This window comes from Nilaparvata lugens, chromosome 5, assembly GCF_014356525.2.
Source record: "Nilaparvata lugens isolate BPH chromosome 5, ASM1435652v1, whole genome shotgun sequence".
In the NCBI taxonomy this organism is placed as follows: Eukaryota; Metazoa; Arthropoda; class Insecta; order Hemiptera; family Delphacidae; genus Nilaparvata; species Nilaparvata lugens.
In genome coordinates, this window is record NC_052508.1 from 69,931,382 (window position 1) to 69,946,959 (window position 15,578).

At 33.6% G+C, this 15,578-nt stretch overlaps 1 protein-coding gene across 5 annotated transcripts in view; it reads right to left on the reverse strand.

Annotated features, from left to right (window-relative positions):
- Positions 1-697: 697 nt before the first annotated feature.
- Positions 698-15,578, reverse strand: part of LOC111048325 (potassium channel subfamily K member 13) — a 162,386-nt gene continuing 147,505 nt past the window's right edge. For 3 of the 5 annotated variants that reach the window (XM_039429189.1, XM_039429190.1, XM_039429191.1), the window contains 2 exons: positions 10,742-10,912; positions 698-1,024 (listed from right to left, as the gene is read on the reverse strand). In XM_039429189.1, coding sequence (XP_039285123.1) covers positions 946-1,024; positions 10,742-10,912 — 250 coding nt within the window. In that variant the 3' untranslated portion in view covers positions 698-945. Of the gene's footprint in view, positions 1,025-7,381; positions 7,477-10,741; positions 10,913-14,484; positions 14,624-15,578 lie in introns of all 5 variants that reach the window. The other 2 variants (XM_039429192.1, XM_039429193.1) reach the window with 2 other exon arrangements.

Below are 15,578 nucleotides of genomic sequence, written 5' to 3' on the forward strand. Positions count from 1 at the left end.
AGGTTTCAAAGAGAGCGTTGAATTTAACGGATACCAAATAGATTTTCTCATTTTAATTAATACTTTTGTACGTGTTCTATAAACTACGTGACAGAATATATTGAATCGTCAACTTAAGTTGTTTTTTTATAAAGAAGTGTCCAATAAAATATAGGTTTTGCAATAATATAGTCACAATTCTGGCGTAATTGATTCATGTAATACTTGAAACAACATTCGTTTTGAAGATATTCATTGGTAATGCAGCAGTATCTTTTCTGGAATTCTTTGTCCTGGATGTTAGTTCTTGCGAATCTGGTAAATTTAACACAAATTTTCATTCCACTGGTTAGTCCAGCCCCAAAGAGCAAAGTAGACTCGGGTCTTTCTAATTATTTAGATTGTTTTGATCAGATGAACATCACAATTTCATTGTTCATTGTCATGTAAAATTTTAATTTTATTTTTCTGTGATATTATCGAACTGAAATCCGTATTTGACTCCCATGTGATTGTTTTCGAGGCTTTGTAAAAACATTTTGATTCATGAACATCAATTTTGAATACTCAACTGTTTGAAAAGCATGAACATTATGCTATTAATAGTTTTTAGTCATATTTCATCTATGATTTATTAGGTAACTATTCAATTATAATAGTAGAACATTGTGAAATTAATTACCTGTATTGGAGAAACTCACTAAATAAAATACACAGATTGAATCTAAAAGTATTATTTTATTGTTCATTGAACTAATTGATCTATTTCCAACCTAAATCTAAGCATTTAGCGTGTATAAACGGGCATCTCCTAGCTAGATTACCCCACGTCTACCATATATTTTTATCATTCTTCTCATAATTGTGACAGTTTAATTAGAAAGCGTTTGTTTAAATAATTGAGCTTCATTCTTTGAAAATATCACTGTTTATCACTTGGTTGTGTCCTCTCCTCACCAGCATCAATTATCTTCCATTGCTGTTCTCTGCCAGCTTCCTTGTTACGATTGCCAGGGGTCCAACCGTTCCGGGTGTGAATCTGTGCCTGAAAAAGAGTGATTTCAAAAATTATTAACATTAATAACTCTAAAAAATAATAACTTCTGAGATAATGTCGATGTTTTATGTAGTGAACTGAACTACTATAAAATATGCTTATCGATTTTATATAAAATTTCTTTGATGTTCGAATAACATAAATGTTGATAACCGAGATCGATTTCTCCCATATGCGGTCATGTTCGAAGAGCTTGCATAATATTATTATGAGTAATGTGACTATGTAATTTACTAGTAGTTCTGTGAACAGTAGACCTCACGCAGTATTCTCATCCACAAGTACCTGATTAAACTATAGACCTTATGGTAATACAGCAATAGACTGGCTTCTCCACACATCTGTGTAATCACTTGTCAGCTGATTTATGATGAATAATTCTATAGTCTGATTTTTTTTATTCTTAATATTGGTGTATGAAGGGGGCTCCTTTTTCCTTTTATATTATCATTGAAATGCAAAATTTCCAAAAACCTTGTATATACGTCGACGCGCAATTTAAAAATGAACATACCTGTCAAATTCCATGAAAATCTATTACCGCGTTTCGCCGTAAATGCGCAACATAAAAACATTTAGAGAAATGCCAAACCGTCGACTTGAATCTTAGACCTCACTTCGCTCGGTCAATAAAGGAAATAATTGACTTATACACGGATTGGAAATTCACGAATGACGCATCATCACGTCTCAAATACTCAACTGTTAAATGATTAACTTGAAATTTTGCATATTGATTCACAATATTTACCAATGATGGTTATATGCCTATTTTAAATTCTTCAACATTTCAGGTCATGTTTTTAATTATACCCTTTTGGAGCATGGGTTTACCTGCTAGTATTGTAATAGATTTCTCGTGGCTCCCTTTGTATTTTTATACTTGTTCAGTATGACAAGATATAAAATTAAATCTATTTATTGCCAACAACAAGTATAGTCCACGTCATAAAAATCACAGTCATTGTTATACATGTAGCCTACATAAGATCACAAATATCATCACAATTTATAAACTACTCATATTAAAGCTAAATTATTCATTCAGATTGTAAAAGCAGTTTCTAATAAATTAGAAAATCTTTAATTCTTAATTTAAAATCTCTCACAGACAAGTCTAACGTTCAATGGTATTGGTTAAAGAATCTAATTGCACACGCCCTAAAACTCACATGACTGGATTCGTACCGACAATATTCATTTCTCAGGTTCAATCTACTTCTAGTATTGTGGGAATGAATCTCCAATGTACAAATGATAAATGCCAACACAATACAGGAATTTCATAGGAAAGAATTCTGAACTTTTTTCAATGTATGAGTCTCATATTGCGTGATGAGAGTAATCATTGACGGCACCAGGATTGGTGGCCGGATTAGGGTTGTTCCGATGCCATGAAAGTCGAGATACCATTAGGCTGGTTTCACATTCATTCGGTTCGGTTCGTTTTCGGCAAATTCTGATAAGTGTGAAACGGTAATTCGGTACCGAATAGAAACCGCCTAGAACCGAACGCCCACTTGACTAATAGATTCCATCAGGTTTCAATTCGTTGCTAGCGAGAGGCTACTTTCACACACTTTCGGTTCGGTTCGTTTTCGGCAAATTCCGATAAGTAGTGTGAAACGGGCATAGCACCGAACGCCCCCTCGACACAAATAGGTTTCATCATATTCGAATTCGTTGCTAGGGAAACAGGAAAAGTCTTTTACACACGCTTGCCTTTTTTGTTTTTATTTTAACCTGATATCGTGATTATCTATTTCAAAATTTTCCAAGTCAAAATCATATGATCAATCCATTTCTTTTAGTTCACAGGAACATTTTTTTCTCAATGAATAGTTTGCTAAAAAAAATACTCAAGGAGAATTTTAATTTTTTTATTTATTTTTCCACGAATATTACATGATTTCATCAATGGAGAGAAGAGATGAAGTTTATATACCATGTGTCAAAACGAACAAATTTTAAATTTCAAAAAATAATTTCTCTGAACACCCAAAATTAACATAATCAAAAAGAAACTATTCAAATAATTCACAATTTTTAATTAACTTTGAAATTTTGTTGTTCAAGAAATAACATCTTACAATTAAACACCAGCTGTTATATATAAATATACCAGCATGAACTGTGAAAATCCAAACACAGCTGTGTTTGAGAAGAAAATACCTAATTAGAACCGTACGAATTAAAACCTGACATGTATGAAAGTCTCATTCGTTTTCGGTAACGAACCGAACCGAATGAAACCGAATGCGTGTGAAGCTAGCCTTACTTAGTATCGGATAAAAACGGAAGTATCGATATATTATGTCTAAAGTATCGAAACAACTCTAGGCCGAACTGGCGACTCAAGTGAGACACCACCCGGCCGACAAAATCTGGTTGCCAGCTACCGAAATCTATAGTGAGGTCCTCGTTATAATGGCAGTATGAAAGCCTAACTCTAAAAATACTGCATTTAAATTTTGCATCCTTTTACTTCGATGTCATATAATATATTATTATAACTCCAGTTCATCACTAAATTATCAAATCATGCATTTCGGTTGAACCATGAAACCCTAGGTACTTCTCTAACGTCTACTAGTGAGTTTTCTCGTATTCTATATCAAGTCATATCATATTGTCTACCAGTGATAATAATCTATTATTAGTGATAATCGTTTATCTAATGTGCTTGGTTCATTTCTATAAAATCTACAGTACTTTTTCTGTTTCAACATTGTGATCATTGTAATGTTACTTAATTCAGGTGTAGGCTTATTCAAAGAAACATTTTAGGAACTCAAAACTCACATGTTTATGAGAGAATTAATGAACCAGTTTACTACATGAATTCGTAATTATCAAAATTATCTACACACTGGAACCTCGATATAGTACATCCAAAAGGACCGCTGAAAAATGTATTCTTAGGAGTCCTTTACTAAATTGGGGTGTACCCACTATGTATATCAAGGCATAGAATACAATCTGTTGTTGTTTTCCCTGATCAAGGTTGAAAGCTATATAATGGACGTTTCAATATAGGGACTGCAAAAGAAAAAAACTGGTGTGGCGCACTCACACAACTTTCCTTGCCGTTATAAAAATTGATCACCTGACGCTAGTGTTCACGCGCATCTCAAATCTACTATTCAAAGATCTGAGCCAGCTGGTGACAATACAATAACGCTGGATACACACGAGATCTGCTATCTCTTCATAGTGAATGATTGATTTAATAGAATCAATAGTTGCCAACAGTTTGCAATATAATAATCACATTTTCTCAAATTTCAAGCTTATTTTCAATTTTAGGTGAAAATGTTACTGAACATTAATTTTAGAGATTTTCATGCTCAATCTTTTCCACTTAAAATTTTTCGTTTAAATTATATCTGAGACCTGTTATTTGTAAATCTAAGATCAAACTTTGGAAAGATGGGGCGAAGCTCCTGAAATTTTTACAGATAAGGGACTTGTGGCAGTTGGTATAGTTTATCAATGACTATTTTAGGTATAAATTTAATCAAAATCGTTGGAGCCATTTTCGAGAAAATCGCGAAAAACCCTGTTTTTGACATCATTTTTGCCATTTTAGCCGCCATATTGAATTGCATTTGATCGAAATTGTTCGTGGCGGATACTTATAGTGTAAGGACCTTAGGTTCCAAATTTCAAGTCATTCGGTTAATTTGGGAGATGAGATATCGTGTACACAGACGCACTTACACTCATATATATATATATATATATATATATATATATATACACACACACATACAGACCAATACCCAAAAACTACTTTTTTGGACTCAGGCGACTTTGAACAAACACCTCTGTTTACGGAGGTAGTGCCTTGAAACGTATAGAAATTTAGAAATTGGGGTACCTTACAGTCTATGGTTATAGGGCAAGGAAAGTAAAATGTAGACTTCTTTAAACAGGATGTACTATATCGATTTTCAATAATTGTATTATGTTGCCTTGGGAATGAACCCGATTTTGCACAGTAAGCCTACAGGTGCGTACAGATATACGCGCCGCGAACATGAGCAATTCACTTTTAATCAGCTGATGCCAAGCTTTTTATATCTGTATCTTACCGTTTCTGTAAACGGTAAGCCTACAGTGCGTACAGGTGCGTACAGATATACGCGCCGCAAACATGAGCAATTCACTTTTAATTTTAGCTGATTATATTTGTATTTTTACAGAAACGGTAAGATACAGATATGAAAAGCTTGGCATCAGCTGATTAAAAGTGAATTGCTCATGTTCGCGGCGCGTAAATCTGTACGCACCTTACCAGAGACAACAAAATTAGTGAATAGAAATACACTGAATAACGTGATATGCATACACGAAAATTAGTTCTCAAATAAAGAAATAAATCCACAGTGCAAAAATATACCAGACATCCAAAAAGATGAAACTGTGTTAGCCGGAAAGATTCAATTCTAAAGTTTAGAAATAGTGATTTGAAAATTTTGAAGATGTAGTTGTGGAAGATCTTAGATAGATGTTAGATACGGTACCTACCTACACTTGCATGAGCCATCATGCATTCCAGTTCCACAGATATTATTAATTTTAGGAAGATATAGGACGAGACCATATATTGAGCAATTTTAGAGGCGGCAGAGCAGGAAGCTCTCCAATTGGCTGATTGGGTTGCCGCCTGATAAAACGCCTAATATTATGATCTTGCCCTTATACTCTAGAACAGTGGTCGCCAAACAGTCGATCGCGAGCTACCGGTAGCTCGTTGGGTAGTTTATGGTAGCTCACAGAAATGCTTGGGTTGTCAACCATGCATTGAGAAACATGACTACAAAATGTTGAATTTCTTACAGATATGAAGTTGAATGATTTACATTTGCAGCTTCAAGGTAAATATAAGGGAATGATTTGAACTGTAAAATCGTTTTCCAAGGAGCTTGAGATGTGGGGAAATGAATGTCGTCTAGTTTGAATATAAACACTTTTCCAGTCTGAAGAAAATCAATGACACTTCAGCAATAACCAAGAATACATTACAATTCAGACTTGAGTCAACAGTTTGATCAATGATTTCAAGATTTTAAAAGCATATCGAATATGGTACAATTCGTCAACTTTCCTTTTGTAGAGATCGATGCAGAAGATTTTGCAGCATGTGTTGTAAAACATTTTGGTGGAGATCAGGCTTCAGTTGAAATGGGATTTGTGGATTTTTAAAATTATCTTGTCTCTCAGATCACTTTCTACAACTGGAAATATTTGGCCTCAACTCCACCCCCCCCCCCCCAAAAAATCCAATTATTATTGAAGTTGCATTGAGGTTGAAAGCTATGCTCAGCTCTACCTACTTGAGTGAATCATCTTTTTCAAGTATGTAATTCATAAAAAATCAATATAGGAACATTTTTTGGACAACTGCATCAGAATGGCGGCTACAACGTTCACTCCAAACATCAAGAAAATACTTGATGGCCAAAAAGAGTTCCACTGCCCTCATTGAAATGTACATTTCAACTTTTGTTATACTTTTTGCTATGAGATGAGTAGATTTCAACACTAGAAATGTATCTTTATAGGAATTAAAGATACTTTCTTTATTCTAATATTCCTTGGTGGCTCACTAGAAGATTTATAAATGCTATTCTAGCTCACAGGATCATAAGTTTGGCGACCATTGCTCTAGAAGAAAGTGAGAAATAGATAGAACTAGAATTTCATCACCGAAACGTACGAAGCAACGTCAAATCACATACAAAGCAATGTCATACAAAAAATCTGAATTCATATTGATACAAGTCTCTGAGAATGATTACAAAAGTACCTGTATTATCAAAATTAAAATGCATAACATTTTTATATAATACAGAATAACATATCGCTCATGATGATGGAGAAATATTGCAAGATAATATTGAAGAAAAACAATAATTTGCTAGAAGTCGTGAGTGTTGGAGAAGAACAAGATAGATTGATCAAAAAACAATGAATAGTTGGAAAGAACAAACATAGAAAGAATATTCATTCATTTTATCAAATGTGTGATGATTTTCACTAAGATGCATCAAAGATAATGCATTAGTTGTATTACAGATGATGAAATTGTTTTATAGTTGAATTTATATTTGCTGAAATGATTTTCAAGACAAAAGTTGTTGGTGAAAATGCACTCAAACAATTCAACAACATTCATAAAAATGCTTTTCAAATACCGTACTGTACTTTGAAGCTTGGAAAAATACTCGTGCTGGAGATGTGCCAAATACAATTATAATTGAATAGAAATGAAGGCTAATTAATCATTACAGATCACACAAAACGTTCAAACTGGTGGATAAATAATTAACATCTTATAACCTGGGCCTTCGAGTCTTATCGCTTTGGGAGAATATTTTCAACGAGGAGATTTTAGTACATATAAAACCCCATGTCTTCTTGATAATGGTTGATACCTGAAAGTTTCACATAATATGTTGTAATATCGGTATGCAATTTATATTATTCAATTATATATCATCAAGTTGATATGCCTATATCAGCATGTATAATATTTCAATTAGTACAATATATTTATCATACATTGGTGGATTAGAAATTTGTGAGTCTACTGATTTGTACTACAGATTTTTTCAAGTAGGTAGCTATACCATAGAGAAACAATAGCGTAAGTGGATATCCCATGGTATAGGGGTATAGTTTATGTTGTAGGGGTATTTATGTAGTTTATTATATATAGTTTATGTATATAGGGGTATAGTTTATACCATACCATGGTATGGTATAGTTTATGTTGCAAATTTTACTGTTATCTCAAGCCGATAGTCCACGCAGTTCTTTCCCGTGAAGCTGTGTGACGCTCCTAGTCTCTCATACTGTACCGTTCATACACTCTCACCCCCAAAAAAACAGTAAAAATCGACAGTAGTCGGCTTGAGATAACAGTAAAATTTGCAACATAAACGCCCTATACCAAGGGATATCCACTTACGCTATTGTTTCTCTATGGCTATACCTAGAATTTTTCAAGAACTAGGTACCCAGGTATTTCTAGCATATACAGCATGTTTGGAAAGTCACTGTGCACTTGAAATTAAATAAATTAATTACATAACATTTCAAATGAAGAGATTATTTCTTTACAATAATCCAAGTGCACAGTGACATTCCGACACTGTGTAGCATATACAACTGAAGCGGTATATTATAACACTAATAACTAAGTGCTACTACAAAAAATATACCGTATATACTTTCATAATATGTCAAAATTATTCATGAAAAGTGAACAGTAAAAAGCATGATTTATGTACTCTGCTTTCAATTACCCTTGACCGAATCGAGTATATTTTTTCAAGATTAGCGAACCGGAACCTATTTGTATATACAAAAATAAAGTAGGTAGGCGATTCATCTATTTATTTATAAATTATTGTCACAATACCATACTGGTATTAACTTATTCTGAGCTACACCATAGAGAAAAGATATACTTATTTATGCTTAATTTTGTCTATGTTTACGGTATGCCTATACACTCATTTAATTGGTGACTTGTCAAGGGCTACAACTAGTTACCGTACGACTACAAAGATTCTAGAATGATATTATATCTTTCACAAGCAGTTATAATCAGTATAAGCCTTATATAGAATTTGTGCGTATTCAGTATTCTGGTAAGCTGTTTGTAGATTATATATTTATTTACAAATAATTAATGTGAATTGTGAATTATAAATTATGCTGCAGTTTTTCAAAGCGATCACCGTTCCAACTCGTAGTTTTCATGCTCTATATTTACTCACACATATCTTTCGCTGTAGTTTTCTACAATACTGTATCGAAGAAAACCCCTGATTGGGTTTTTACACTTGTCTGTTACATTCCGAACTGTTCATCTGTTCAAGAGAGCAAAATAATGTTTTAATTTTGACCGTGGGAGGTGCATCTTATGACAATAATTCTTGTAAAAACTCATCGATGTGGCAATTAGGCTATAGATAAATAATCCTTGATGAATCAAAGTTTACCATTTTCAACATTTCTTTTTATGTTTTACAAAATATTACATTTTCGAAGTCATTTTCAATCTTAAAGATCTTGTGAAAAATTAGTTAAATGTTGGAACGGGTACATTGACTATTAATTTTTATAATTTTGATGAAGGCATGGAGATCTTAACAGAAAGATCTTTTCCTTTCCCCTATGGTAGATGTAGAAGACTATTAAAAGATTTCAAAAAACCCACATCAATGAGATTTTATTTTATTATTGTTTCTCTTTCTAGTCTAAATTTAAAAATCAAACTTTTTATATACGGTAATTATCTCACAGTATTCTTTCTCAACTATAGGCTACTTTTTGTATCTATATATATAAAAGCGAAATAGCACTCACTCACTGACTGACTGACTGACTCACTCATTCACTCACTCACTCGCAGAACTAAAAATCTACCGGACCAAAAACGTTCAAATTTGGTAGGTAGCCTATGTTCAGTATAAGCCTTATATAGAATTTGTGCGTATTCAGTATTCTGGTAAGCTGTTTGTAGATTATATATTTATTTACAAATAATTAATGTGAATTGTGAATTATAAATTATGCTGCAGTTTTTCAAAGCGATCACCGTTCCAACTCGTAGTTTTCATGCTCTATATTTACTCACACATATCTTTCGCTGTAGTTTTCTACAATACTGTATCGAAGAAAACCCCTGATTGGGTTTTTACACTTGTCTGTTACATTCCGAACTGTTCATCTGTTCAAGTGAGCAAAAACATGTATAAATTTTGACTGTGGGAGGTGCATCTTATGACAATTCTTGTAAAAACTCATCGATGTGGCAATTAGGCTAGATAAATAATCCTTAATGAATCATAGTTTACCTTTCATAACTTTTTTTATTTTTTACAAAATATAACAACTTCGAAGAAGTCATTTTAAAGTTTAAACATTTTGTGAAAAATTGTTAAATAATGTTAGAACGGGTACATTGATTATTAATTTTTATACTTCTATAATTTTGATGAAGGCATGGAGATCTTTGCAGGGAGATAGCTTCCTTTCCTCTATGATAGATCTAGAAGACTATTGAAAGATTTCAAAAAAATCTTCATCAATGAGATTTTATTTTATTTTTTCTCTTTCTAGTCTAAATTTAAAAATCAAACTTCTTATCTAATTATCTCACAGTATTATCTTTCTCAACTATAGGCTACTTTTTGTATCAATAATAATATTGAATAACGTTCAAGCTTGTTCCTGAAAAAACTCTGAAGAACAGACCGTTTTTGAGAGAATAAGGAGGAAATAAACATTCAAAACACTAACGTCAGCTCCTAGTTATTGTTATTCAATCACATAATGTATTACTATTGAAACTTAAATTATCAGAGCCTTAAGCTAGGTTTACACTATGTAGCAGAGCTATAAAGTGAAAAAACACTCACATTCTTTGGTGTGGCGACACGTTTCGTGCTGGTGTTGCACATTCTCAAGTCAAACAGAGACTGAAAAACTATTAGAAACTTTTTAGTCTCTGACTTGATAATGTACAACACCAGCACGAAACGCGTCGCCACACCAAAGAATGTGAGTGTTTTTTCACTTTAAAGTTACATAAGAATACAATAGTAATAATTCCAGTGAAAACAAGATGGATAACCATTGACAACGAAATGATAACTGTTGATTGAATAAAGTGACCAATTTGCTTACCTTCCACTGCTGTTATTATTCATGATTTCGTCGCTGTTTCCATGCTGCATTTGTGCAGTCTCATACAGCTGCTTCTGCATCACAGCCAGCGACACTTTGTTGCTCGACAGGAAATCTTTCATCGATATCAGCTCTCCTGACATCTTTCTCTCTCCTCCGTCAGAGTTGTACCTTACATGCAGCAAAATATCAATTAAAATAAACATAGTTGTGTTAATTTCATAGCAACTAATTATGGTATATTATGAAATATGAATATTTGTATATCGTATGTTGCTTGTAATAAATAAGAGCAGAGACAAATAATAGCCTACAAGAATTTAACGGTATAATAGTTGATATAAGTACTAGTAGTTCTGTGAAAAGTAAACCTCGCGCTCAGTAAGTTACATTGACCTGTTGTTATGTTTTCTCAAAAATTAATAAAATAATTTAACAATTTAAAATGTCTAGGAAAATCCTTAATAAACATAGAGCTTTCTGTCCTATCGTACCGTGACGTGTCGTCCCGAATGTGAGTGTGAGCGCTGTTATCAAGTCTGGCTGCAACTGTCTACAACGCTGATAGAAATATACATTTTCAAGATGTTCGATATTCTTGAACGGGTAGTATTATAGTCAACTGTCTACTAACGTTGATGGAAAGATATATTTTCAAGATGTTCGATGATTTTGAACGGGTAGTATTATAGTCCACTAGACAGCTGATTTATGATGAATAATTCTATAGTCAGATTTTTACTCTAATATTGGCGTATGAAGGAGGCTCCTTTTTCATTTTATATTATCCTTGAAATGCGAAATTTCCGAAACCTTGTATATATACGTTGACGCGCAATTTAAAAAGAAACATACACCTGTCAAATTTCATGAAAATTTATTACCGCGTTTCGCCGTGAATGCGCAACATATAAGCATTTAACTATTAAGAGAAACCAAACCGTCGACTTGAATCTTAGACCTCACTTCGCTCGGTCAAATAACTATTAATGAATATTCAGTAAAATATCAAGTGAAATAATATGGAGCACGTAGACCTACTCAAAATTGAGTTACTTCATAGCAACGGATGCATTATTAAATATGCATATTTGTATGCTGATTACAATGTATTTAGGCAATATTATCAATAAATATTTGGGTTTGCATGGTATAACCTGACATCATCCTCTCTCCTCCGTTGGAGTTTTACCTTACTTGCAACAAAATATCAACCAAAATACACAAAGTTGTGTTACTATCATAGCAAAGAATATAATTTAAAATGCATAGGCCTTTTTGTAAGCTGTTTGCAATGTATTAATACAACTATCAATAACTATTTGGGTTTGCACCGGACGATATCACATGACTTAGACCTATTACATAAGAATGTATGCATATGTACAATATATGAATATGTAAGAATGTATGTGCATTATTATACAACTAGTAGTTCTGTGAACAGTAGACCTCACGCAGTATTCTCATCCACAAGTACCTGATTGGAACTATAGACCTTATGGAAATACAGCAATAGAATGGCTTCTCCACACATCTGTGTAATCACTTGTCAGCTGATTTATGATGAATAATTCTATAGTCTGATTTTTACTATAATATTGGCGTATGAAGGAGGCTCCTTTTTCCTTTTATATTATCCTTGAAAAGCAAAATTTCCAAAAACCTTGTATACACGTCGACGCGCAATTAAAAAGGAACATACCTGTCAAATTAAGAGAAATGCCAAACCATCGACTTGAATCTTAGACCTCACTTCGCTCGGTCAATAAGTATATATGTATATTTGTATGCTGTTTGCAAAGTATTCAGACAACTATCAATATAATAAAAATGTGTACATTTGGGTTTCCACCGGACATTAATTAAAGACTTATTAGATAGCCTACATGAAATTATATGGTTGCATTCATTCCAGGTTTAAACCAATAATAGCTGTTCTTCTATCTTTGCGTTTGAACGTAGCTGGTGCATATAGGCCAGATAATAACGAATAAAACTATAGGCTAATTTTACTGTATTAACATAACATCAGGCCAATGTCAGTCTGACTAGGCTTATAGGGAGTCATTATCGCCATGTCATCAGTAGGCTTTGTATCATCATTGGATAATCTATATAAGTTAAGATTGCGATTAATCAAATAGTATTTTTTAAAAAATGAATTTATTTGTTAACCTTATATTACAATAATTTTATATCTCGCGATAGAGCTCCGTTCGCTATGTCCGCTAGCTTGGAACTGACTACTAAATACAATGTTACCTTCCACTACAACTATGCTACATCAACAATAATGGAATGAGGAGTGCTGACTATATAAGTAACTAGCCGTCAGGCTCGCTTCGCTCGCCATATACGTCTAGCCAGGGGGCTCCGCCCCCTGGACCCCCGACTGGATCGTCCAAGAATGAGATCAGCAGGCTCGCTTCGCTCGCCTGCATTTTTCATTTGAGCATTTTTATCATATGTTAGGACAATCCAGTCGGGGGTTCAGACTAAACGTCTGGCTAAACGGATATGGCGAGCGAAGCGAGCCTGACGGCTAGTAATATAATATTCCCAGGATTGAAGTAGCAGTGCCCAATCAATTATTTTTCCGCGATAAATGCATTTAAATCTTCAACTTGGTGCCAACCTAACAAATTCAACTCAACTTAATACCAACCTGACAAAATTATTAATTTAGTTGCCAGTTAACAACTGTTTCGAAGAGGTACTCTATCTAGATTATAGTTCTATAGTAACATATGATATGGAAATTTCAATTATAATTAAGAGATTGGGAGAAGAAGAATATACATGCTAAAAGACGAACTTTAAACCCTTAAAAACAACCCTTAGAGTTGGAATATTGCCAAAAGATTTCTTAGTGCGCCTCTAAAGGGCCAACTGAACATACCTACCAAATTTGAACGTTTTTGGTCCGGTAGATTTTTAGTTATGCGAGTGAGTGAGTGAGTGAGTGAGTGAGTCAGTGAGTCAGTCAGTCAGTCAGTGAGTGAGTGCCATTTCGCTTTTATATATATAGATAGAAGATAGATTAGCTATATAACTTATAAATAAAAGCGATAGGGTGTAATAATGTTATGTTAGAAGGAATTTGAAATAACGCCAAAGATACGCCCAAAATTAGCGGTTTGCGTTTTCTCAGTTCTTTCATCAAGTAATAGACAGAAAATGTTCAAATTTGGTACAGAGGTTTGTTTAGCTAGGGTCTAAAAATTTTGTGATGAGGTGACTTTAATATTTCATCAAAGATACGCCCAAAATCAGCGTTTTTCCAACGCTTTTCTGCGTTTTCTCACCTTTTTCAATAATTGATGGAAATATATTTAAAAAAATTCAGTACACAGATTTAGCTGAGGTGGAAGAATTTTGTGCCAAAGATACGCCGATATAGTAACATGTGTTTTTACCAGCGTTTTTTTACATTTTCTCAAATTTTCGAGATCAGCAAGTACTTTGACTTTCTGATGGAATGAAGCATGCTCAAATGAAAAATGCAGGCGAGCGAAGCGAGCCCGCTAATCTCATTTTTGGACGATCCAGTCGGGGGTCCAGGGGGCGGAGCCCCTTGCTAGACGGATATGGCGAGCGAAGCGAGCCTGATGGTTAATAACAAATAAAACTAGAGGCTTAGCCTGTTGTCCTCTCTCATAATTGCCAACGATTTGTTCTTGTATTTAAGTAGAATGAATTAATGAATGAAATAAGGCTTATGTTAGCCTAATTAGGCTTACATGGAGTCAGTATCACCGCCAGTGTGGGCGACGACGTCACACATCGGTGTGCGCCTTGTGATCACTTTTTGCGAACGCCTCATGTTGCGTGGTACTGCAAAACTGGACCGTCTCCTTTGCTGTCTCTGAAGCTGTTGCACCTGCAATCGGCACATGTCATGCATCTTTCACTCAAATTTCATGCAAAACGCCTTTTCTGGAGGCTTTTGGATTTACCATAAAACATGTATCAACTAAAAACACTTCACTCATATGGGCTACTTTTGTACAAATTAATAAAAACAATATAGAAACTTGTAGTACTCTTTATTATTAAAAACTTTTAAATATTTCAACGATATTTCGACCATAACTCAGGTCATTTTCAACTTGACCTAGGTTATGGTCGAAACTATAGTCATTGAAATATTTTGAAGTTTTTAATAATAAAGGGTAGGCCTACTACAAGTTTTTATATTGTTTCTATTAATTTGTATCAACTAATATTTGCTTCAAAGAGTCATAACAAATTCAAATTAATTGAATAAACACAATTTATTTTAAAACTGTACTGCTCAGTACAGATGAAGATTTGCTTTCAACACGAAACTGCAGTCTTGTGTACAAGTTTAATAGATGTGAATGTGGAAAAAATTGAAACTGTTATTTTTGTGTAGTTGAGAAGTTGATATTGTGGTAATTATTCATATTAAATGAAAAAGACTAAGAAATTGTCAAAAAACCACAGATCTATTGATACTTAGACCGGTTTCGGTTATACGCCTTGTCAATCTCTGATAAACATTATTTTGGACATTATTGGACATCTATTTTTGGACATGTAATCAAAATTTGGGAATGGAATAGTTTTGTTCCTTCCCAATCACATTTATATGGTTTGTTATTGTATCCACGTATAAATAAATAAAAATAAAAAATAAATAAACTGTTACCGTATCAGAGATTGACAATATTGTCAATCTCTGATAAACTGTTTATCAGAGATTGACAATTGTGTAATAACCGAAACCGGTCTTTCTAAGTATCAATAAATCTGTGGTTTTTTGACAATTGTCAATCTCTGATAAACAGTTTATCAGAGATTGACAAGGCGT